This window comes from Schistocerca americana, chromosome X (assembly GCF_021461395.2).
Source record: "Schistocerca americana isolate TAMUIC-IGC-003095 chromosome X, iqSchAmer2.1, whole genome shotgun sequence".
Classification (NCBI taxonomy): Eukaryota; Metazoa; Arthropoda; class Insecta; order Orthoptera; family Acrididae; genus Schistocerca; species Schistocerca americana.
The window spans coordinates 424,685,412-424,712,957 of NC_060130.1; the positions used below are offsets into that span (position 1 = coordinate 424,685,412).

General features: G+C 38.8%; 1 protein-coding gene across 1 annotated transcript in view; it reads left to right on the forward strand.

Moving 5' to 3' along the window:
- LOC124556058 (stress response protein NST1-like) overlaps nt 1-27,546 on the forward strand; it is a 630,068-nt gene that overhangs the window by 340,252 nt on the left and 262,270 nt on the right. Inside the window, exon 5 of the mRNA XM_047130088.1 lies at nt 9,613-9,868. Coding sequence (XP_046986044.1) covers nt 9,613-9,868 — 256 coding nt within the window. The remainder of the gene's footprint in view (nt 1-9,612; nt 9,869-27,546) is intronic.

A 27,546-nucleotide genomic window follows, 5' to 3' on the forward strand; every position in this document is an offset into this window, starting at 1 on the left:
TTCCTTCTAGACTGAATGTCCCAACGTGCCGTCCATATTTCTCTTGATCAAAATGTCCAAGAAGGCTAGGCTTCTGTTCTCTTCTACCTCCGTGGTAACCTGGTAACCTGGATGCTGTTGTGTATGCCATTGAGATGATGGATGAACTCCTGTAGGTATTCTCTCCCATGTGACCACATCACAAAGATGTATTTGTAGAATGCCTTTGGTTTTACGTGGGCTGCCAGATGTTGCAGTAAAGTGACAATCTTCTGACTTCAGCAGCACTGTCACATTGCCATTATCCACTGCTGGGACCACTATATGCTTATCATCTCATAGGGCCAGTAGTGCCCTGTGTTCTATTGCTGAAATGTTCTTCTTCGTCATTACTGCCTTCTCAAGGACCCTGCATGTCTCCCTTCTCACTTCTTGAGCAGCCTCTGAAGCGTGTCTACTTATGGCTTGCTCCATGCTGCTGATAATGCCACCTTTTGGTAACATTCTTTGATCTGGAGCAAACTTTAGGCCTTTCGACAGCATGGAAAATTTTGGTCCATCCAGTTCTCTCTGAGTCAAGTAGATGATGGTCTTAGCATTGAGACCCTGGAAGATGATCAGCTTTGTTGTCATGTCACTTTTCACCCAGGTGCCAGTGGAAGTATCCTTAGCTCTACTTGAGGAACACTTTGATGAGGACACAGTCAAACTCTTTCAACATGTACTAACCACCATCTATTACAAATGTGGTGGGGTTGCCATTGGTTCCCCCTTAGCTCCAGGTATTTTTAATCTGTATATGGAACACTTCAAAGAAGTAGCACTTAATAATACCTGCCTAAAACCAAAGGCATTCTACATGTACACCTTTGTGGTGTGACCACATGGGAGAGAAAAACTACAAGATTCCCTCCATCACCTCAGTAACATACACAACTGCATCAAGTTCACCATGGAGAAGGAAGAGAACAGAAGCTTACCCTTCTTGGACATTTTGATCAAGAGAAATCTGGACGGCATATTAGAACACTCAGTCTACAGCAAGAAGATGCATATGGATCTCAGAGTTGCCACCATCCACTATACTCCAGCTCAGTATTCACCACCTTAGTACATAGAACTATATCCGTCTGCAACAGGAAGAGCTTGCTGAATGAGTTACAGCATCTGCAGATAACTTTCCACATAATCGGTTACAACAAGATGCAAATAAGATGCTCTTTACAGACTTACAAGAGGAGGGAGGACAAATCAGAAGAATAAGAAGCCAAACATGTGGGTTTCTTGCCATATGTGGGGCTGCTAACAGCCAAGATCATGAGAATAATGGAGGAGTACCAAATAAAGGCCATTTTCCACATGGAGAAATTAAGGACATGCTTGACTCAACCAAAGACCAGCAAGGCTCATAGACAAGGGGTAAAGACAGTATTGACTGCAAATATCAGATGAAATGTATCAGAAAGACTGTATCTCATTGCACCATACAGAACAAAAAAGAAACGTTTGACTAGGGCAGTCAGACAAGTCTGCAGTGGTAGAGCATGGCATTAATAAGGCACACACCTTCAGTATTCATCAAATGAAGAAGATATGCACCACTAATGGGTTATGTGAGTTAACAGTCAAATAGGTGGTTGAAACATGTCTGCACAACAAGATAATGAAGGTGGATAGTGGATTTCAACTCACAAGGGACACCTTTGACCTCAAATGCTTGGAACTCGAGTTGCGTGAATGGTATATTTGCTGTACAAATGTGTCTCTCGGAGTGTTCACATGTGAGTTACTCTGTAAATTGTGTACAGCGATATAATGAAGAGAATTAATCCAATGAATGTGGTCCAGATATTAGGGACAAGATTGAGATTTGCTGAATATGGGAATGAAAGCAGGTTGAAGAATAGTGAGCTCCTGGATATATTATATAACATAATAATTCAGAAATGTAAGGGGGATGAGACAAAAATACATGATGTTACACTTGACAGATACACTGAGTTTGAAGGGCAGGAAAAACCTGGACCTAAAGATGGCTGTTCAAGCAGTAAATGACACTCATCTCCAGAGCAATAGGAACAGTCCAGTCAAAATGAGTATGAACTGTCTTCACTCAAACAGTTGAGACCCAGTGTATTATAAGATACTGATGACTATTACAGTTGTGGCTTCAATTCCTGCAGCAAACTAATAAGGTACTAAAAGTGTATTAAAAGTAAATCAAATTGCATTAATTTTAAATTATATGTCTAGCAAAAGGTGAGCAGGAGCTCATTTCAAATAACACAGACTGATGCAATTACAAACTATAAAAGAGCATGTAATATCGAAATTTGATAGAGCGAGGTCATATAGATCTACCATTCGCTAATGGCATATGCAAATGTGGTCACTAGAAGCACCTAAATTGATTGGCTTGGACAATTTCAAAGATTCCGTTCCTTTTACTGACAATCTTAAGGCTGAATATGGCATCTCTGCCAGGCCTAATACTACATTTGTCACATGTAAGGACATGGAAGATGATAATATTATATGTCAGAAGGCACAATAGTTTGTGGAGTAAGTGAACATTTTTATGACAGAGTAGGATGTGGAGAAGGAAAGTATTTGGAACAATGACCAGAGTCAGTTCCAGTATGAAATGTCTTCATCATCAACACTGCCTCACAGAGGAGAGACAACTACAGCTATTGTGTTGCAGTCTGTACATCTGTAGATCTACCCACTCCGTCTTCAGGCCACGAGTGGCCTACCGGGACCATCCGACTGCCATGTCATCCTCATTGGAGGATGTGGATAGGAGGGGCATGGGGTCAGCACACCACTCTCCCGGTCGTTATGATGGTATTCTTGACCGAAGCCACTACTATTCGGTCAAGTAGCTCCTCAATTGGCATCATGAGGCTGAGTGCACCCCAAAAAATGGCAACAGCGCATGGCGGCCTGAATGGTAACCCATCCAAGTGCCGACCATGCCCGACAGCCCTTAACTTCGGTGATCTCACAGGAACCGGTGTTCCACTGCGGCAAGGCCACTGCCCACAGATACACAATTAATGTGGCTTTATCAGTAACAAACAGGCTAGCAGACAAGTTGTACATATGTTTTCAAGAGGTGCAAGGCACTTTCCACTCAAATATTTCAAAGAAACTCGAAATATCCTGCCCATGAAACATTCATGTGAAGGCAAGTAAAAGTGGAAAAATGACTAAAGAACACATGAACTGTTTTCTAATTTGAGTCCTTGACAAACATGTAACAAGTGAAAAAGAGCCTATTGCTGTGTGATTTCTGGTCAGATCTAGATGCAAGTTTTTCAAACAAAGACCTTATGCTGAAGAGATTGCCACCAATAACAAAAAAAAATATTCCCAGTCCTATAATGTTTACTTCTCACCAAAAACAAAAAAAAAATATTCCCAGTCCTATAATGTTTACTTCTTTCACCAGTATAATCTATATATCAGAAGGACTGCTGATTTTATAAGACTACAATGTGCCAAACCACAAGTGGAGATACATGATCATTATTTCACCATCAAACTTCACTCTGTGATTTACAATCAATTTTCTGCACCAAAGTGTATGCCTATGTTGCAACATGCTTGGTGAAAGACAGGTTGATATACCTATACCATCATTTGAAAATGTAATTAATGTGGCTGTTGATACTGGATTGCCTGAATGTGGAAGTGATTTTGAATGTTAAAACGTGGCTTTAGGGAGGTGTACACATTGCTTTCTTACACTTTGTTTTAATCACTTCATCAAGATCCCACATCTGTATTATGAGGACTAATGTAAGCACTATCACGTGTGTAGGATAAGTGTGTTTTGCACTATCAAATTACTTTAAGCACTGGGTTTTTGGTACTGTTGACAGAAAATGTAATGATACACTGATGTTATTGAATTATGTATAATTTCCCTCCTATGGTATTGGCATCTTGTTACTTTGTTTCTCTCTATTAAAATGACACTTATGGCAGAATGCAACGTTTTATGTGGAAATGGCTCAGACCATTGTATTTTTTATTTTTTACTTTTTTATGATAGAGTGTTATTTACTGTGGTTTCATGGCATTCCAAGCATTCATCGTCAAATGTGTTCCTTGACAGTATAGTGTGGTATTCCACAACTGCAAAAATACACTCCTGGAAATGAAAAAAAAAAAACACATTGACACCGGTGTATCAGACCCACCATACTTGCTCCGGACACTGCGAGAGGGCTGTACAAGCAATGATGACACGCACGGCACAGCGGACACACCAGGAACCGCGGTGTTGGCCGTCAAATGGCGCTAGCTGCGCAGCATTTGTGCACCGCCGCCGTCAGTGTCAGCCAGTTTGCCGTGGCATACGGAGCTCCATCGCAGTCTTTAACACTGGTAGCATGCTGCGACAGCGTGGACGTGAACCGTATGTGCAGTTGACGGACTTTGAGCAAGGGCGTATAGTGGGCATGCGGGAGGCCGGGTGGACGTACCGCCGAATTGCTCAACACGTGGGGCGTGAGGTCTCCACAGTACATTGATGTTGTCGCCAGTGGTCAGCGGAAGGTGCACGTGCCCGTCGACCTGGGACCGGACCGCCGCGACGCACGGATGCACGCCAAGACCATAGGATCTGGAGGGACGAATGGAGACGTGTCGTCTTCAGCGATGAGAGTCGCTTCTGCCTTGGTGCCAATGATGGTCGTATGCGTGTTTGGCGCCGTGCAGGTGAGCGCCACAATCAGGACTGCATACGACCGAGGCACACAGGGCCAACACCCGGCATCATGGTGTGGGGAGCGATCTCCTACACTGGCCGTACACCACTGGTGATCGTCGAGGGGACACTGAATAGTGCACGGTACATCCAAACCGTCATCGAACCCATCATTCTACCATTCCTAGACCGGCAAGGGAACTTGCTGTTCCAACAGGACAATGCACGTCCGCATGTATCCCGTGCCACCCAACGTGCTCTAGAAGGTGTAAGTCAACTACCCTGGCCAGCAAGATCTCCGGATCTGTCCCCCATTGAGCATGTTTGGGACTGGATGAAGCGTCGTCTCACGCGGTCTGCACGTCCAGCACGAACGCTGGTCCAACTGAGGCGCCAGGTGGAAATGGCATGGCAAGCCGTTCCACAGGACTACATCCAGCATCTCTACGATCGTCTCCATGGGAGAATAGCAGCCTGCATTGCTGCGAAAGGTGGATATACACTGTACTAGTGCCGACATTGTGCATGCTCTGTTGCCTGTGTCTATGTGCCTGTGGTTCTGTCAGTGTGATCATGTGATGTATCTGACCCCAGGAATGTGTCAATAAAGTTTCCCCTTCCTGGGACAATGAATTCACGGTGTTCTTATTTCAATTTCCAGGAGTGTATTACAGCAGAGCTCCACCATGAAGGTGATGTCCACGAACAGAATGGACAGGCACCAGGAGCCAATGCCTGCTCCAGGGCCATGCAATATTCCCCTCCCCCACCACCAATACAGTACTCATTTCCAGAGTCACATCACTGGCCCACCTGCAGAGGTGATCACTGGTCCAGTGGTTACATAGACATGCAGAACATGGCATCCCTACACCTCGCCTGAAGGTGCTGGTTGTGAAAGTAACTGAAACATTGTGACAAGGTTATGCCACCACTCAGCTTATTACCCGAGAAGATTTTATCATTGGAATACACTGAGAAAGCCTGCAGTCTACATCTACATCATTACTCCACAAGCCACCTGATGGTCAGTGGTGGAGTATACCTTAGCTACCACTAAATGGTCCCCCCTTCCTTGCTTCACTTGTGAGCAGCATGTGGGAAGATTGATTGTCGGTAAGCTTCTGTATTACTTTTAATCTCTCAGATTTTCTTATAATGGTCATTTCGTGAGATATTTGTGGGAGGGAGTAATATGTTGTCCAACTCTTCCCGGAAAGTGTTCTCTAGAAATTTCAATAGTAGATCACTCTGTGACATGCAATGCCTCTCTTCTATCATCTTCCACTGGAGTTTGTTGAGCATCTCTGTAACACTCTTGCATCAACAAAATGTTACCTTGACAAAACACACTGCTCCTCATTGGATCTTCTCTATCTCTTCTATCAGTCATAACTGGTAAATGTCCCATATTGATGACCAATATTAAAGAACAAATGCCTTGTAAGCCAGTTCTTTCATGGATGAGTAATATTTCCAGAAGATTTTTCCTACGGATCTAAGTCCAGCATCTGTTTTCCCTGCTATTTGTTTTATGTGGTCATTCCACTTAAAGTCAATCTTCTAAATATTTTATGGTAGATACTGTTTCCAGAAACTTATCATCAATAATGCAGTTGTACAGTAGTGGATTTCTTTTCCTATGTGTGTGCAGTATGTTACATAACCTCTGCTCTGTATTTTTTAACCCAGATGTGTTAGATCCTCAGGGTCATGTGGAATTATTTTTAAGGTATTTGAAAGAGAATAAGAAGGGGGAGGGGGGGGGGGGAAGAGGAATGGAGGTTGAAGTTGGAAGTGAGTCATGAGATATCCCTAGACTGGCAAGTCAAAAGAGAGCTCTTCATGAAAGGTAGGTGTTCAGATATGAAACCTGCTCTGTCACACATCTTAAACTTATCGCAAATGGTTTACACTGGCCTGAATATGAATTAAATATATTACTATTACAACTTTCATATGAAATGCCTCATATCTATCTCTAATGAGCATATTTTGAATGAAATATTCAATCCATAACTTTACATCATCTATGTTCATTATAATGTAAACTCAGAATGCAATTAAACTTCATGAATCACAATAAATAACAAATAAGTTATACTTACTGTACCATATAAATACAGTAATATGATTGATAGAGCCATTCAGGAATGAACATAATACTGAAATTTTTGAACTGGAGATCCATTTGTTGAAAACAATATGAATAAGTAGGAAAGGAAAATGTACAAATACCTGACAAATGTAACAGGGCAAGGGCTAAGTTACTCACAATAACGGCACTAAAGAAAGTATACTGAATACATTTTATGATTCAATATAAGGCATTAAAGGTCTGATGGTTATTGTAGACATAAACTCTGATGGGATTAAGAGAAGAAATGAATTTCTGATCAGTACTTATAAGCAGTTGAAATAGTTTGCAAACTGGAGACAATATACTTACAGTTTTTAAACAATATCAATTTACTGCAACAATTGTACAGAACTGACTGAAAATGTCTTGGAAATACCATTTAAACAGAGACCTGGAGATCATTATAACAACATTAAGCAATGATTATTCATCACATGAATTTCATTTTGTTTTCTCTGCCGTATTTTTAAAATGAAGCCTATAATTGACTTTTAAGATTTCTCTTTCTGCTATATCAAGGAAACTGTACCATTCTTTTCAATTATATGGTTTCATTTTTAGAAATATGAAGTATGGTATACAATTTGCCATGGAAATTGCATCTTTTCCTGAAAAGATATGGATCATCATTTTCTTTACTTTGGCACATATACATGTAGTTCTACAATTGTAGCAATCAACCAACAATATTGAGTCACATCTTCACAGTCTGTACTCACTATTTTCCAAAATAACTCTGAAAATGAAGACAAAAAACCTAATACTCCTAAAATAGGACACAATAAGTTTTTCTGTGATTCACTTACGTAATATATTTATTACCACTTGAGAAAATAACTAAATTTTTTCTTACACATACCATTTTTAAAATCAGATGAACCAAGGAATAAGATAGAATGTAAATTGTCACTAAATATAAACCATACATAAATGTGTCATGGGAATAACTTAGACAAAACCATTTATATGGCATGATGCAGGATAGTGCAAGGAAATGGCTGTTCAAAGATGATAAAACTTCTTTGTTTAAAGATTTCAGATAATTTAACTACACTATGTGATCAAAAGTAGCCAGACACCTGGCTGAAAATGACTTACAAGTTTGTGGTGCTCAACATCGATAATCCTGGAATACTGCATGGTGTTGGCCCTCCCTTAGCATTGATGACAGCTTCCACTCTTGCAGGCATATGTTCAATCACGTGCTGGAAGGTTTCTTGGAGAATGGCAGCCTATTCTTCAGGGAGTGCTGCTCTGAGGAGAAGTATCGACATTGGTCAGTGAGTCCTGGCATGAAGTTGACATTCCAAAAGTCCCAAAGGTGTTCTATAGGATTCAGTCAGGACTCTGTGCAGGCCAGTCCATTACAGGGATGTTATTGTCTTGTAACCACACCGTCACAGTCCGTGTATTATGAACAGGTGTTTGATTGTCTTGAACCATCAGTGTAGGCCTGTGCTGCGCTAGTGCCATGCAAAACAACAAGGAGTGCAAGCCCCCTCCATGAAAAACACAACCACACCACAACACCACTGCCTCTGAATTTTACTGTTGGCACTACACGCACTGGCAGATGACATTCACTGGGCATTCACCATACCCACACCCTGCCATCATATTGCTATATTGTGTACTGTGATTCATCACTCCACACATTTTTCCACTGTTCAGATTGTCTAATGTTTACACTCCTTACACCAAGTGAGGCGTCATTTGGCATTTACTGGGGTGATATGTGGCTTATGAGCAGCTGCTCGACCATGAAATCCAAGTTTTCTCACCTCCCACCTATCTGTCATAGTGCTTGCAGTGGTCCTTATGCAGTTCGGAATGCCTGTGCGATGGTCGGGATAGATGTCTGCCTATTACACATTACGACCCTCTTCAACTGTGGGTGGTCTCTGTCAGTCAACAGATGAGATCAGCCTGTACAGTTTTGTACTGTATGTGTCCCTTCATGTTTACACTTCACTATCACATCGGAAACAGTGGACCTATGGATGTTTGGGAGTGTAGAAATCTTGCGTACACATGTATGACACAAGTGACACCCAATCACCTGACCACATTCGAAGTCCGTCAGTTCCCCAGAGCACCTTGCAGTAGGTGGCAGCACTATGCACCTAACATGAAAAACGTGTTTTTTTGGGGTGTGTCCGGATACTTTTGATCACATAGTGTATATCCTTCTTTCTGAACAGTCAGGCCACGCCACTGAAAACTATACATGTACTGTATTACTTTCATACTACAGATTATTTGTAGAAATAGTGTTGAATCCATTAAGACAACAAAAAGATAAATATTACTAGACCAAAAATAATTATTGCCTGGTGAAACAATATTTATTGTCATTAATAGATGCATTTTTTCACTTGTAGGTATTTAAGGAGAGAATTGTAAAAAATCTTTTTTTCTAATATAGTCAATAGATATACAATGAACTAGAGGTTATCAGAATTTTGTTTAAGACACAAAAATCTGTGTATACAAAAAGCTGGTCTCATTATGATATTTTACAAAAAAATTTAATGTAACATCAACAGAGAATATTTGTCACTTATTGGGCACCTCTTCATGCATGAAGCTACATTTAAAAACACAGAAAGAAATAATTTCATGAGTGTGGAATTATAAAACCCACATTTCACCAGCAATTGCTGTATAATTTTTTAAAAGTATGATTGTGTTTTACATCTTATTGAAAGCATGACATGATTCATACTGATGTTGAAGCAAGGAACACTAACATTTGCCTTTCCTTTTATGTGCACAGATGACTTCAAGTTTGCCTCCTACTACGACAACTGGCAACCCTTTAAGCAGTGCTCTGAGTCGCATTAGCACTGAATACCGGCTACAGTTTGCGTGGCCCCGTGGGGGTCGCACCAAGACAGACATTATGTCAACTGTTCCAGGCAATGCAGCTAGTGGTCCACCTAGAAAATCTCTCTCTATGGGTGCCATACGTTCTACTGGACCTGCACCTGTCCACAAGAAACGAAGTGCAGACTTTGATCGTGGTGATGAAGGTAAGTACACATTATTTGTTTGTTTATTATGAGTGGCACTGACAGTAAAACTGTGATTTACTTTTATGAATAACTTTAGTATAATTGTTGAAAAATTTACTTTTATAAATAACTTTAATACAATTGTTGAAAAGTATGTCATTTTACAACTGGGAAACATATTTTAATCACTCATGACTTACATATCTCATATTTATTCATTGTTACTGATTCCTGTAAATAATATTTTTTTTTAATTGTGTGTAAGTAATACTGTCTGTGAAAGCAGTTATCTGATTGGGAAAATATCTGTGTTAGAAGGGAGAATATTATCTGTCTGCTGTACAATGATGCTGCTTTAGACATGCATGCATGCAGATAATTAGCAGCTATGGTATACATTACACACAGAAGTAACAAGGTTATGTACAATTATATCACAGAGCTGGGCATGTTCAAACACACTCATTATGCTATTTATTTTTCAGTTGATGCACAACGTAAGTTTGCCATGCATTTTATCCCTGAAGTCCGTTTGCAAACGTAAGGGTGTCAAAAAAATGTGTGTGTGAGAGGAGGAAACTTCATGGCTTGGGGGAGGGGGGGCAGTTATACCCCACTCCCAGTATATACATGTGTGTGTGTGTGTGTGTGTCCCACCCTTCTTCCTGCTTTTAATGTTTACATTTTAAGTTCTATTTTAACAGCATAACATTAGATATGATCTTTGGCCTGAGGCTTGTACATCCCATTTCTGTAAATTATTATGGCTCCTTCGTGTCAGTCAGTCCTGCATTATTAAGATCCATACCTATTTTCCAATTTCTGCAGTTATCAGATTACTTTCTAGTACAAAAATATGTTTATAGTTATTTTGTATAATTTCTCTGTCCTAAAGCTATACTCATTTTTGTTTGAATCCTCAATATTTTTATTTTTTATATGAGTGATATGCAATTTCTAAACCTGTTGTTGGTCTGTAATTTCATGTTTCTTCTGCACTAACACCAATGTCTACTTGTTGCACTGCATATATGTTGGTACTGAACAAATTACATCGTAGTTGCATTACATTTTTCGGTAATTAGTTAGACCTGTGGTTATGTCTCTTGTGGTGTTACCTGTTTGGTGACACTATTTCAGTCACATCTACACTATCTGGACAAAAGTGTTTGGACACCCCTATGTAATCCAGAATTGGTCACTAGATGTCACAAGACGCAATTCCTCCAGTATAAAAGAAATGGGGAGTATTGTGTTGTCAATAGAGAATCACTAACAGTGGACTGGGTGGGGCAGGAGAACTCAGTGACTTGAACATGGACTAGTTATTGGATGTCACCTGAGTAAAAGATCCACTGGTGACATTTCAACCCTTCTAAAGCTGCCCAAGTTGACTCTTGCTGATGTGACTGTGAAGTGGAAATGTGAAGGAATAACCACAGCTAAACAAAGGTGAGGTAGGCCTCATGTGCTGATGGACAGAAGCCATCAAGCAATTGCAGAGAGTGGTAGTAAAGAATCACATGAAATCAACAGAAGGAATCAGTCATGACTTCCAAAGTGCTACCAGCAGTTCAGCTAGCATAATGACTGTGTGTAGGGAGTCAAAAAGTTCGGCATATAATTTCAGCATATAATTCCCAAGCAGCACCTCACACAACTCATTTACGTAGTCAGTGCTAAGCAGTGCTCGAGGTCCTGTTAAAAGTGACATCACTGAACAGTGAATGACTGGAAACAAGTGATTTGGAGTGATGAATCACCTTATACCCTGTGGAAATTTGATGGAAGCATTTGGGTTGGACCTGCCATCATATCTAATGCCAACAATGAGGTAGTGTTATGGAATAGGGATGTATTTTGTGGTTAGGGTATACTTCCCCTTTGGCACTTGTGAAAACACCAAATGTGGAAGGATTTGGAAACGTTGTACAGTGTTATGTACTGCATACAGCAGAGTAACATCTCAGAGATGATGATTGTTTGTATCATCATGTTAGTGTACCCTTTAATAAAACAACATCTGTGAGGGAATGATTTGAGGACAATAACATTCTTGAGATGGACTGGCATGCCCTGAGTCACGTGCTGAACCCAATGGAATGCCTTTGGGATGAGTGAATGACGTTACCTCGCTCCAGGCGCTCCAAACCCCAGCATATGACATCACTAACACAAAAACACTTAACGGCTTTTGTACTCAAACCAATGTCATATTTAATTACAAACTATGCAGGAAAGTTAATCCAACAGCAATAGAGAGTTTTTTAAACCTTGTCAAGGAACAAGAGTGGCAGGATGTTTATAGTGCCGATAACATAGATCATAAATACAATGCTTTCCTTAACACATTTCTCATGCTCTTTGATAGTTGCTTTCCATTAGAACATTCTAAACAAAGTACTAGCAATAATGGGCAGCCCGGGTGGCTGACTAGTGGGATAAGGATATCATGTAGAACAAATCGGGAATTATATCAAAATGTTAGAAGTAGTCACAATCAAGCTACAGTAGCCCATTAGAAACAGTATTGTAAGGTGCTTAAAAATGATATTAGGAAGGCAAAGAGTATGTGGTATGCAAATAGAATAGCTAATTCACAGGATAAAATTAAAACCATATGGCCAGTTGTGAAGGAAGTGTGTGGTCAGCAGCACAAGCTCGACGATATAAAGTCAGTTCACAGTAAAAATATTTCTGTTACTGATAAATCAGATATATGTACAGTATTTAACAATAATTATCTGAACATTGCTGGTGAATTAAATAAAAATTTAGTTTCTACAGGAAATCATACAACTTTCTTGGCAAATGCCTTTCCGAGATTGATGCCTGAAATACTCCTCTGTGATACAGACAAGAGGGAGATTGAGTCAATAATTAAATCACTGAAGACTAAAAACTCTCATGGTTATGATGGAGTGTCTAGCAGAATATTAAAGTACTGTGCTGCACATGTTATCCCTTATTTAGCCATATTTGTAATTTTTCCTTTAGGAATGGTCAGTTTCCTGAGCGATTAAAGTACTCAGTAGTAAAGCCACTTTACAAAAAGGGAGAAAGGTATAATGTAGATAATTTTAGACCTATTTCTATGCCAACAGAGTTAGCAAAAGTTATTGAAAATGTTATGTATTTAAGGATAATTGATCATTTTATATCACACAATTTGCTATGAAATGTACAGTTTGGCTTTAGAAGTCGTTTAACAACTGAAAATGCTATACATATTCTCTTTTCTCTGTGAGGTACTGGATGGGTTAAACAAAAGGTTTCGAATGCTTGGCATATTTTTTTTTTTTTTTTTATTTAACTAAGGCATTTGATTGTGTTTATCACAAAATATTGCTCCATAAGTTGGACCATTGTGGAATACGGGGAGTAGCTCACAATTGGTTCACCTTTTACTTTAGCAACAGGCAGCAAAAGGTCATTATTCACAATATTGATAATGGCTGTGATGTGGGATCTGAGTGGGGTACTGAGTGGAGAGTGCCCCAGGGATCAGTGTTGGGGCCACTCCTCTTCCTTATTTATGTAAGTGATGTGCCCTCTAGTATTACGGGTAACTCTAAAATATTTCTGTTTACTGATGACACTAGCTTGTTAGTAAAGAATGTTGTATGCAACAGGGGCTGGGTTTCAAATAGTGCAGTACATGACCTCAGTTCATGGCTTGCAGACAATAAACTAATGCTAAATCACAGTAAGACTCAGTTATTACAGTTTCTAACACACAATTAAACAAAACCTGACCTTTTAATTTCACAGAATGGCCATATGATAAGTGAAACTGAACAGTTAAAATTTCTAGGTGTTCATATAGATAGTAAGCTGTTGTGGAAAGCCCACTTTCAGGATCTTGTTCAAAGACATAATACTGCCATTTTTACTATTTGAATGGCATCAGAAGTGAGTGATCGTTTGACATGAAAATTAGTCTACTTTGCTTATTTTCATTTGCTATTGTCGTATGGTATTATATTTTGGGGTAACTTTTCCCATTCTAAAAGGATATTTTTGGGTCAGAAGCAGGCGGTTCGGGCAATAAGTGGTGTGAGTTCACGAACCTCTTGTCAACCTCTGTTCACAAGTCTGGGTATTTTGACATTGGCCTCTCAATACGTATATTCCATTTTGTCATTTCTTGTTATCAATATTAGTTTATTCCCTAGAATAAGCAGCTTTCAGTTGGTTAATACTCGGCAGAAATCAAACGTGCATTTGGATTGGACTTCCTTAACTCTTGTGCAGAAAGGTGTGCAGTATACTGCTGCATCCATTTTCAATAAGCTGCCACTTTAACTAAAAAATCTTAGCAGTAATCCATGTGCTTTCAAATCAAAACTGAAGAATTTCCTCATGGGTCACTCTTTCTATTCTGTCGAGGAATTCCTTGAAAAATTAAGCTGATAGCGTCTACTTAAACTTATGGACTGACTTTTTTAAGATTTGTGAACATTTTTTTTATGTTATCATGTTTATGTTGTAATTTCATGTACTGACATGTTCCAGGACCTTGTAGATTTGCTCCTCAATTTGGTCCTACGGAACTTGACAAGTAAATAAATAAATAAATAAACTACCCTTCTCAGTTTCAGCTCTTGAGCAAGAATGGGCTGCCATTCCTCCACATTCAGATACCTCTTTGAAAGAGTCCCCAGCAGAATTCAAATGGTCCACTAATCGGTGTCCAGATTCTTTTGAACAGATAGTGTATGTTAATCACTCTGTCTTCATCCATGATTTTTCTAGCCCTGCATTGGTACATGATGATTGTGAAATTTATGACATCAAGAAAGTGAAGCACACCAGATAAAAATTTATTTAACTGCAGGAGATGACACACTAATATTCTTTAACACCTCATCTAGCTATGATAATGGTGTCAGTTTTGCTCAAAAGGCAGTCCACATCTTTCTTCAGGTATTCCATATCCAGCAAAAGCCTCTCATTGATGATTACATCTTATAGAGCAGTCCTGGCTAAGATTTGTGCTCCCAGAGTGTGCTCGCACTCTGCGAGTGCAGCCGAGTCTGCTCAGCAGTCCGGCTTCCCCCACCATTGCACTGCTCCGAGCAGGTGTTGTGTGAGATGGCTATTTACTGAAGACTGTTTATGCAGGAAACTAAGGAGGATGTGTTTGATAAACAGTGTGACTTCTTCTAAAAGGCAAATATTGCAGCATACATTTATAAGGAGGATTTTATAAATAATGTTTATTTTCTACTTTTTATTTTTCTGTCAAAGCAGTAACTTTACTACTTAATTCAATAAGTACATTAGACATTGCTAATACAGTAAGCAGAGCTACAAAAGCTTTATATGTATGCATTTAACATTAAGTTGTGATATTTATAAATTTTTACACATTTCTAATTTAGATATGTAATACATGGTGTTACACAGATTAAAATCTGTTAAACCTGAGAGTTGGTGGGACATTCTCAAATTTATATTATAAAAAATGTTAAACCAAACACTGAAATAACTTTAGCGAATGGTCTGTGCAGTCAAATATTTCGTTCTTGGGTTAAGATTTTATAAGTCTTGTAAATTCCTGGACTGGAAAAACAGGTCGTTGAGCCAGGTGCTATGCTGTACATCAATCAGGTCCAGTCAGAGACAATGAGGAGATATATCAACAGCCAAAAGTGTGGACTGTTTGTCAAATAAATTTGAATCAGTCTTCAATGTGCAAAGTCTCAGAAACTCTTTGAGAACGCATGGTGAAATGTTTCAGTTATTGAAACAAAATCAGTCATGTCTGATCTACAAATGCCTGCCTTCAGTTCCAGAAAATGTTTCAGGTCATGAATCTGAAGATGATTTTTCCATAAGATTGATTTCTGTTTCATAACATCAATCTTGTTTGACATATCTGTTACCAAATGATTCCTCTCTTGCATTAAAAGACTTAATGAAATCAAACAGTATGTGATGCACATCATAAAAGATTCTGTCACTGCTTTATTTACCCTTAACTCATGTTTTCCCCTAATGTGACCATCTTAAGTTCCACCAGAATTCACTATCATTCATCAGAAGGCAAGTGCATCATATCATCTTTGTGGCTGGATTTGTAATGATGTTCCAATAAAAGTAAAGCAGTTTGCATTCAAGCATTGAATGATGTGGTTTCTCCACCTTTTTTTTTTTTCTTTTCAGACAAGTGCATAGATGCCATGCTATTCTTAATGCAGAGTGTAAATCTAATTTAACGCCACTGGTATTGTTGGCAAAGTATGACTAGCACACTGAATTGCTCTAGGAGCCTTTTCCTGTTCCTCGTCGCTCCTCAACCCCACTCACCACTGCATTCAGAGTGCTAGCCAGGAGTGTGCCCAGAGTGCCCACACTCGCAGAGTGCTATTTGGCCAGGTCTTTTATAGAGCCTTACCATATAAATCCAAAAGAAATAGGGATATGAGATGGCCAGTTAAAAGATGAAACTGGGGTCAGAATAGGTTTAAAGAAGAAGAGCTACCAAATTGCAAAGATGTAGACTGGTACATTTCACCAACTGTTCCAAATATTCCCATATACAATTAAGATTAGGTGATTTTGCTCAATCAGACAAGGTTTCATAGTGTGCCTGTGTGTTTGTCAAACTAGGAAGGTATGTTTGCTGCTTTATGAATGAGGTTGTTCGTCACCCTTGGGAGATAGTAGTGTTCACAGTACACTCATCATAAAGATGTAGAAGAATGGGCAACACCTGTTACTGAGACATTGAAATAAACATCATAGTTCATATTCACAGTAAGGTGAATGGTATGAAACATGCCCCCAAAAGATGACAGAACCACAAGTTACCTGAACTACACCTTCCACATACTGTAGGTTAAACACCTCATTTGGCTGTTAGTGCACTTAATACCTTGCATCACTTGAAAAGAGCATAATTGTGACTTACTGGACCACAATACATGCCTCCAGTCCACTACTGCCCAGTTTCTGTGTTGTTTGGTCCATTTAAGATTTGTAGCTTTATGTGCCGCTGTTACCAATGGCTTTTTGTGAATTGCCTGACTCCATATGGCTATTAATGCAGTTCCCTTCAAGATACTCACTTATAAACTGGTTGACATGGATCTGCATTCACAGAAACCAGTAATTCTTGTCAGGTTTGAACCAATTGTCACTGATAATGCCTAAATCTCATCTCTGGTCCCAATCACTTATAATCTTTTTACAATCACTGTTCTTACTTCAGGTTACATGGCAGTGAATGGCACACAATTATTTATATACACACTGGGCAGGACAGTCCCTACTGAAACCCTAATAAACGAGGCAACTTCACTGTCAGTGTGATCATGAGCATGTCCAAGCACAATAGTTCCATTCTACCTTTATGTCACTTCTCCACATCAATCGTTCTTACTGTGTGCTAATTCCATAGAACTGACTGACACATACACACCACTGCCATGACTTATGGCAATACTGGAGGGTCAAATAAACAACTGGTACCAGTTCTACACCACCTGCACCACTCCAATGTGATCAGTGTGCTCCTTCAAGAGGTTGACAAATCTCTTCTTCACTGAGCTTTCATGTCATAGTACACCCTTAGGATATCACAGTCAAAAAGCAGCATCTTGAATTTGCATATGAGTAACATGGCAAGTTTGATGGCAAACATGAAATTAGCATAACTTGATCAATTAACAATTCTTAAAATTTTTGATAAAATTTTAAGCATTTTGTGCTTAAAAGAGAGGGAAGAAAGTTAATCAGACAAAACATGGAAGAAGATGGCTATGGCCTGACAAGGTTTCAGACCAAATTGACCATTAAGTATGGAAATGGAAGGTAGTTGCAAACAATGTCATTATTACAAAGGGAAGGTATGTAAATATAGTGATAAAGGTTTGAACATTTTCGGTTAGTGTAACCAAAAGTCAGATGGCAGTGTTGGTAACCTTAAAAATAGGTCCAGGGTGCTTCCACAGTTATCTGACTGCAATGGTGCCCTGCCCCAGCATGGATCGGGTTGGTAGCATTCTTGATGAGTTCACCACAGCAATTTTGATCTGTTGATGAAACTAAGGCTTTGTAACATCTCGTAGAGCAGGCTGTGTTCACTTCGTCTGTGGTCATTAGTAGAGTCAATTGATCAGTTTTCTGCAGTCATGTTTTCAGCAGTCAGATTACTTTGAAGTGAACTTTTGGTGATCTTCAGTGTCTTAGTCAAGTAACGTGCTTTTAGGTAACTGACCATGCTATTAAGATTGGATTAACTTTCAACCACTTTGGATGCTGTCCAGCACAGTGACAAATGCACATGACCTACACACCATCAATTTCTGTCGATACTTATGCATATGAATTAGCAGTTATTATGTGATGTTTCAGTTGTGGTATGAAATGGAATCTGTTGTTATTTTATCACTTATCTTTCATTTTGCTTCACTTATTTACTCACATGTGATGAACTTCATTATTCTCTGGATTCCAAAATAACTGCACTAGTTGTGTTCCCAATGCTGTATGGGAATTTATTCTTGGTGGATGCCTGAGTACATTGATAACTAGTTTTTAATGACCTTCTGCCCTTCCCCAAACTGTGTTGTATGAGAAATCCTGGTTGACATGATCAGGAAACTTTATTAAAACTGATGTTAGTGACAAATCTGATTCAGAATTTTTGTGCAGAGATTTATTAACCTGGGAACTATGTATAGGAGCAACACATCACAAAATGAATTTTAAGTGACCGATTAGATACCTGAAAATATTCATACAGTTAAGATTAGAGAACTGTACCCTATGGACTCTGGCTAAAAAAGGGACATGGAATCAAAGAGGACCTTAATGTGTTCCGAGACAAGCTCTCACATAATTTTCTACACATAGGGTGAGACAGCCATACATTTGTTGATCATTGTAATAGTTACACCGCAGTTGAGGTGGTACTATTGCAATGTCATTCAAACTCTTGCTTGTTGTTTACATGCAAGTCAACAAAGAGTCAACAGTGTTTTATTTATTTATGTTTGTTAATTTAGCTCTTTTTTATCATATGAAGTACAGTATACAGGAGGATATGAAAATTGGCTTAAATCTATTATTTATGCAAAAACATAATCAAAATAAGATGTAGGCCTACATATTACAAAGTACAAAAATATGTAAAGAAAAGGTATGAAACAACATTGTGGGTATAATTGGGGTCTTTGTTCAAATGTAATCACCAGAGGCCTGAGCACAACTGTCCCACTGTTTAACTAGTTGAAGGATTCTGTGTTGCCAGAATCCCTGTGTCTGTGACAACAGCCAGTCCTCTACTGTATTCTTCAGTTCATCATCCAAGTCAAAGTGCTTCCCTTTGAGATGTTTTATAGCGGACCAAACATAGGGTGACATGTCCAGGCTGTAGGGTGATTGCTCAGTCTGTTCGCACTTGAATTTGGCCATTACACCTTGTGTGACCTTAGAGACATATGCATATGTGTTATTATGCAACAGAATCATTCCCTCCATAGGCAGCCTGGGCCATTTGCTCCTGATGGACTTGTGTAGCTATAGAATGTCTAACAGTACATGTCACAGTTAATGGTTTTTCCATGCTTGAGGAACTCAATGATTATCAGACCTTAGATATTGAAAAAGACAGTGATGACATATGCTTCCATAGCATGGTCTCCTGCTTTATCTCAGGCTTGAAGTGATGGCACCAGTTATTTCCACCAACAATGATCGCCTCCAGAAAAGTAGGATCTTCATTATACTGGAACACATGTTGCAATGGTATCCCCATATGCAGTTACTTTTGTGGTTCACTGAGCTTCTTCAGAAGGCATTACATGCACACCTTCCGGTAACCAAATCTGTCTTGCACAGTTGTCTACACTGTTCCAACAGTGGCCCCCAGTATCACTGCCAACATTTGCATTGTTACACATTGATTACATCTCACCAGGTTGTTCATTTTCTCAATGAGTTTGACTGTGATTACCATGTTTGCTTGGCCTAGTCTCGGGTCATTACTCAAACACTCCTAGCCTTCACAAAAACGGGTACTCCATTTTCCCACTGACTTGTCAGACACAGAGTCTCCCCCATATACAGCTGCCATCTGGCAGTGAATATTGGTCAGTTTAACCCCTTTCATAGTCCAAAATCTGATAATGCCTCACTACTACTCAATTGTCAAATTTTGCAGTGTGAATGTACCTTGCCATGTCAAATGGGTATGACACACAACTACCTGTTTCTCTCCTCTTTCATGGGCACAAATCCATGCCACATACTAAATTCACATCCCTAGAAGTCTTGCAGTATTATCCGAAAGTGGTATGTGCAAATTTCAATCAATTTGGTTCTTATGACATTTCATACATTTTCATTTGAATACTCCTTACACATTGAAGTTCATGTACTGAACAGCTGAATAGCAGCAGTGGCACTGTGGATATTCTCCTTTCAATCGAGTATTGTGATTATGTATCTCACAATTTTTTCTTAGACTACTATCATTGCCAGTTACATTTTTTATTATACAGGGTGATTTTAATTAAAGTTAAACTTTAAAAACACTGTAGAAATAATATCACTGGTCAGAATAATGTCAAATTGCAACGGAATATCATCAGAGAAGCGGGAATAAATGGCAGAAGAAAAGAAAAAGTATGAAAATTGATCAATAGATGGTACTGTATGTGTCAGAATACATAAATGAAAACACCCGTCATGCGCATGACCCATTGAAGTTGGTATAGACATGCCAGGTACACGGCTTTTCCTCTTTTTGCGTCTGCAATGTTCGCCATGACTGCCTCAATGTAGGATTGTGCTCTGCTTGTAAAGCTGTATTGCAAGAATGATGACTGTGCACACATCATTCTGCAGAAGTTCCAGACAATGAAGGGTTTGGAAAAAGGCGTTGGTCCGATGACTGCCTTGGGTGTGGAGAAAATGATTCGGAAATTTGAAAAGACAGGTTCTTTTAGTGTGCAACCTGATAGAGGGAGGAAATGAATTGATTTGTCATCAGTGGAAGCAGTGGCCACAGCAATGCAGGTAGAGACGAGTGGTGGTGTGGAAACGTGTAGTGCACGGGGAATTGCCAAACATTGGACATACCCATGAGCACATTGCATAAAATTCTACGAAACATCCTTCTTTACTATCCATTCAAAATTACCTAAGTGCCCAAGTTGTTTCCTGTTGGTCTGCCAGAAGGAGAGACCTTTGCTTTAGAATTTCTTGCTCGCATGGAAGTGGACAATGATTGGCCGTGGAAGATTTTGTGGACAGACAAAGCCCACTTCCATCCGACAGGATATGTCAATACACAGAATTGTTGAATATGGGCAATGGAAAATCCACACAAAAATCAACCAGTACCACTTCATCCTGAAAAGGTCACTGTGTGGGGTGGGTTTATGGAATCATTTATCATAGGGCCATATTTTTTCAAAGAGACAGGTGCTTCTGGTCCTGTTACCTGTACCATCACTGGTAAGCACTATGAGTGTCTTTTGCACAATCACATCATTCCAGGTCTCCAACAGTGTGGATTTGTGGATGGGATCGTTTTTATGCAAGATGGCACACCTCTGCACGTTACAAATCCAGTTAAGCAGCTGCTGAAGTGCCATTTCGGAAATGCTAGAATTATCATCCACCATTTCCCTAGAGTCTGGCTGTCCCAATCACCTGATCTTAATCTGTGTGACTTCTGGCTGTGGGGCTATCTGAAAGATGTGTTCAGTGTTCTGATTGCAAACTCAGCTGCATTGAAGGCACGCATTGGGCAACACATTCTGAACGTGACCCGGAAACACTTCGATCAGTTGTGGAACATGCTGTTTCTTGATTTCAGCTTGTTGCAGAAAATGGTGGACAGCATATTGAACATGTTGTGTGGCAGTCGTACAGAATTTAATAATCCAATATGATTTTAATTGATGCTTTTTATGTGGGTTATAGCTTCAGGACAACTAAAAACTGATGCAAATGATGCTTTTTATGTGCTTTTTGGCCTCAGGACAATTAAAAACCAATTTTTCCTATCTGATGTGATATGACCTTGCCATAGTTGATGGGCTTACGTAACTAACAGTATCACACCTGTACACCCATGTACACTGAGTTGTACAGTCTGTTTACTGTCAAATGTACATCTTACACGTTGTTGTATGATTCATTTGTCACCTGTAGTTGACCACTATTAAATTATGATGCTTACAGTGTCAGCTATTGCTACATTTTGTAATTATTTATTTTTCTTCTGCCAAACGTTTCCCCCCTTCTCCATTAATATTCTGTTGCAATTTGATGTCATCTGACAAATGGTGTCATTTCTACAGCAGTTTGAAAGTTTAACTTTAATTATAATCACCCTGTACATTAGTGTGTTTATAATATACGTGCATAGCAACATCAGCACTTTAAATATTTTAAACAATTCTTTACATGAATGTCTATCTCTGCTCCTTATACTGACCCTAATGGGTTTTGATTCTGAAGGCTCTCAGAGTTGCTCGGGAAATTCCCCAGACTATGAGACTATATTTCAGATGCATATTAAAATATGCATAGCAATCACTAATTACTGACTGGTCACTTATACATCCTTTAGGGACTCTTAAAGGATAACAACCTGTACTCAGTTTTGAATTGATGTATTCAATATGTTTGTCCACTTTAGGTCACTTTGTATCCAATTACCATAAAATTTTGTTTCCTCCTTATTTGCTCTGGGCTGATACTTGATGGTTACATCAGGGTAACACAGGATGTTATTTTAGCAGCTGAGTCTATTTGTGATTTTATACCTATATGTCTTTGCTTACTTTTTACTTGGCTTAAGTCCTTTGTTAACTACTGGTAAGTTTCTGACCAACAGTATCCCAGGAATTTTTGATTGATTACATTTTAGACACATGTGTAATTCAAGGAACCAGTGACAGTGATACCTTTCATTCCTGAAGCAGGCTTTCCCATTCCTCATGTTACCACTTGAAATGCAGTATGTAAAATTGCCTCAAGTAGGGGCAGTACATTGGGATCTGACACTTCCCTTATGTAAAGGTTGCTCGAATGGATGCGCCAACAATCACACTTAACATTCATCCATGACAGGACTCCAGCACTCATCCACGGAAGCTGTAAGACTGTGGTTACCACAGCTTCTAATGCATATGGGGTCATTATTATAGAATAGCTTGAAGTGGCTTGTCTGAAAACACTACAGTAAACAATACTGTTATACTACCACAATCTCATTTGAACTGACACTGGCCATCACAGACTGATAACTGTTTTCTCATTTCCATGTCATTTCACAGTTAATAACTTACTAACTGTGTCAGACACTGATCTTTCAGGGCAAGCTTCGGAGCCTAGGTGTATGCCATCTTTCTGTTACATAAATTATGTATACACTTCTGTTTATTTTAGACACTATTACATATGTGATATGATAAGAGTCAATACTTGTTTTGCCCATACATTAGCCATCTTCAGATTGTATATGTCATAGGTGTCATTTGGCGTACAAAACATTCACAACTACCACCTGTGATGTATAGAAACTGAAGATAGCTAATGAATGGCCAAGACTAGTAATGACTATTACTATATTATAAATGTGAATATGTCTCAAGTAAAAATAAAGGTGTATAATTCATCAGTCACTCCACTGACAGAAAGTAATTTTTTCCTAAATCGCTTATTGATGCCACACACACTGCTCTAGATATCCTCCAGATTTGGATTTATTCGGCTACTATTTCTGGGTGTTGCAATTTTCACAAACTTCATGGTATATTCCACAGAGTCTTCCATCTATTGTTAATTAAATAAATTGTAAAATGACACAATATTCGCTTCTGTATGTAAGAGTTGAATAGTGTTTACAGTATTGTTCTCAATTTTGTAATTGTAATTGTTGTATAAATGAGTACTAGCACCCTACATAATGACTACATGGTTCTTCTTATTAAATTCTCCCCTTAAAAAGCCTATAATGTTGATATTGTGTGAGAAACCTTCCAGAACCATGCCATGATTGCAGCCATGTGCAAGAATTTTTTGGCTATTTCCAAGTATATTAAGTATATTTTTCTTATTTTGTCTGTTAATTTGCAGTCGGTGTTCTGAGATTACATGTGATCTGGCCAGTTTGACCAATACCAATTTATCTGGAAATACCTATATTTATCACCTGCAATTTACAGCTTATGACATTACACTTCAGTGCTAGCTGAAAGCTTCCACAGGTAGGGAGCTACTGGTTGGTGTGAATGAGGTACGTCCTGTCTAGCACAATAGCCACTGGTGTGGGAAAGCATTTTAGGGGCCGAGAGTGATGGTTAAGAGACTGGGAAGTCCCAGAGACAGATGCTAATATGACCCATGTCCTTAGAAAACAGATGAAGTCAAGTATTACAAAACTACTTCTGTTTACAACAAGATATGAACTACAGTCTACAAATGAAATTAGCACACTGATTGCTCCATATCAGTGTGACAAGTGCAGTGAGACTAAGGACTCATCTGAAATTGAGAAACTCTGCATACCACAAGAAATTTAATTGAATTTTATATTATTGTTCACAATGTAATTATATTGTATAACAAAACATGATTAGGACACCAGTAGTAAATCAGATGATAATCAAGAATGTTATCCAGAATATGTAAGCAACACAGTCTAGTGTCAACTATATCATGGTTTCAGCACCACTTTTAATTGAAGAGTGACACATGAATCGGACTTAATTAACTCGATTGCAAGTGAATGCTGATACCAACAACCATGTGTGAGATGTCAATGCACAGCATTTATGCCACAATATTGCACAGACAAAAATATACATCATAGATGTAATAATACTTGAGTAGTGTTAGAATATGACTTGTGACATATGAATAAGGCTTAACATAAAGTATTGCTGAAATGGTAAGTAGATTTAACCAGTAGTAAGGTCAGTCGAAAATGACGACTCTCTACATTAAATACAACTCGTAATAAAACATTGGATGATCACATAACCTATAATACTAAAAGTATACTTATAAAAGTGTAATTTTGCAGTGCTAGCATGACAAGCCATTGGAAAAGGTAGAGCAACTCAGACAAATAAGAGCAGAGAGCTGTGCTCTAGGGAGAGGGCATTTTTGCAGTGTGCAGTTTTTAACAATAAGTCAGTAGTTTTTCAGAATGAGTCTGATGTTGTGGTGCTCTCTTGTTGTTGGAAAGTTTGAGAGTGCCATTTGAGAATGATAGAGACTATTCACAGGCTGTTGCTCATAGAAATTTTCATGGGACAATGAATTGCAATCGACAGTAAGTAAGGAATCACTATAGTTCTTCCAGTGAGGTTTACCAGTGCAGTGCTATTGTAACTGGGGTATGTCTATTATAAGAATAAACACAAGTTTAAACTTCATTGTGGGATGCATCATTGGTGATTTCTCAAATCAACTTCCAAATGTATGGACTGGCTTTCAGTGGAGTATCTGGTCACAGGAGCTCACCATGATAGGTTTCTAGTGCAGTGGGTGTTCAGTCTCCCCCTAGACAATGAAGAAGAGCTGATCATGTGGGACTGTATATTTTAGGAATATACTGGGCTAAGCAGTAGCATCAGGTTTAATAAAGCATCAGCATCAGGTTTAATGTGGAGCTGGAGGCTCATGAGCATTATTAGCAACGTGAAAGACCAGACCAATTACAAGCTTACTGTCAGATATTTCCTTTCATTACTGTCTTCTCAGTGTAAAGTTGCAATATGAGCTAGCCTTGTGCCCTATTCCCTGAAAATAATATTTATTTTTTTAAATAAAGAAACTGTTTAAAACAATGCTGTAGTTTACTTTTTATTTGTTTTTATTGAAGAAGAGTTAATCGTTGTACCAAGCTTTCTAAATGTTATTTGTCAGGTTCAGCCACAGCAGGTATCCTTCTCCACCCTTTCACAATCCGAGCTTGTGCTCTGTCTCTAATTATCTCACCAGTGATGGGAAATTAAAGCATAATATTTCTTCCTTGCTTTCTTTCATCTGCTTTTAAAAGTGTTACAAATTTAAGTAAATGACTAGCCCCACTCACATCTGATGTGCCTTATGCTTCCATACACACTAACACTCTACCATTAATCCTACCTGATAAGGGTTCCAGACTGATGAGTAGACCACTGACCTTCAGGTTAAAACCTATTCTTTTCCTGAGTTCCTAGTTGCAAATAAACTTTGTGCTTATGCATTTCATGACTATTTAGACTTGAAACTGTTACTTTTATAGCACCTAAAACAGCCTATTTCGACATTAATACTTATTTTTGCCTATTTGAGCTTTAAAATCCTAAAAGCCACTTATTTTCTTAATGTAACATAAAGTTATGGCGTTTTCAAAAGATTAGAATTGCATAAAAATTGGGTAAATCACATAACTAATGAGGAGGTACTGAATAGAATTGGGGAGAAGAGGAATTTGTGGCACAACCTGGCTAGAAGAAGGGATTGTTTGGTTGGACACATTCTGAGGCATCAGGGATCACCAATTTAGTATTGGAGGAAAGCATGGAGGGTAAACATCATAGAGGGAAACCGAGAGATGAATATACTAAGCAGATTCAGAAGGGTATAGGTTGCAGAAGGTACTTGGAGATGAAGAAACTTGCACAGGATAGAGTAGCATGGAGAGCAAGATCAAATCAGTCTCTGGACTGAAGACCACGCCAACAACAACAAGAATCAAAGGTGTAAGGACTGAAGGACATATTTAAAAAAAAGAAAAAACAGCATGTAGCTCATAGAATCATAGCCAACTGCCTGTTTCCACACAGTAAGATATTCGTAGGCCATGAACTAACCTCAGTTGGAAAAAAAGGAAAAAAAACACATAACAAGGGGAGAATTAAAACTGCCTAACCATTGTAGTTAAAATAACCCTCATCTCTTACCTTGTTTATACACATACTCTCATTGTAGGAAAGTGAGACTATTGTTGAATTTTTGTTGTCCACCCACCAAACTAAACTAATATGTCATGCTCTTCAGTTTGGACTGTCAGCTGAACCATTAGATGTTATTTGTAAATCTGTTGCATTTTTGCCTTTTGCCAGCAGTATATCCTCAAAAATTTCAAGAATTTTTAGAATATCTGATATTAAAAGGGTAATTATGCCATTGGTTAAGATTAGAGCCCATCTTTGATCAGTAAAGGATGATTTGGGACTGAGTAAACCTGAAGTATATAAAATTCCATGTCATTGTGGGACAGATTATATTGGCCAAACTATCTGTATTATTCAGGACGGATGTGTAGGAAACCATCGTCACACTCATTTGTCCCACCCAGAGAAATAAACAGTGGCAGAACACTTTCTTAATGAAGTGCTTCTCGCTACTGGGAATGTGTTCTGAAGCAATGTATTGAAATATGATTATCTCATAATATTATTAATAAGGATAAGGGTTTCCTTGTAAGTAAGAATGGAATCTGGTTTTATCTGATATTAAAGTTGAAATATTGTGTCAAGATGACTGCATCATCTGACTGGCTACCCGAGAAGATTGTCATCAAGCCCAGATGTGTCAGCAAGAGTAACTACTCAGTTACTGGTGCAGTAAAAAAGAGCATCTGAAAGGTGAAGTTAAGAAATCCTGAAGCAATCAAAAGAGATGATCAAACGGAAAAACCATGATGCATGTCATTACTGCCTCACCATACCAGT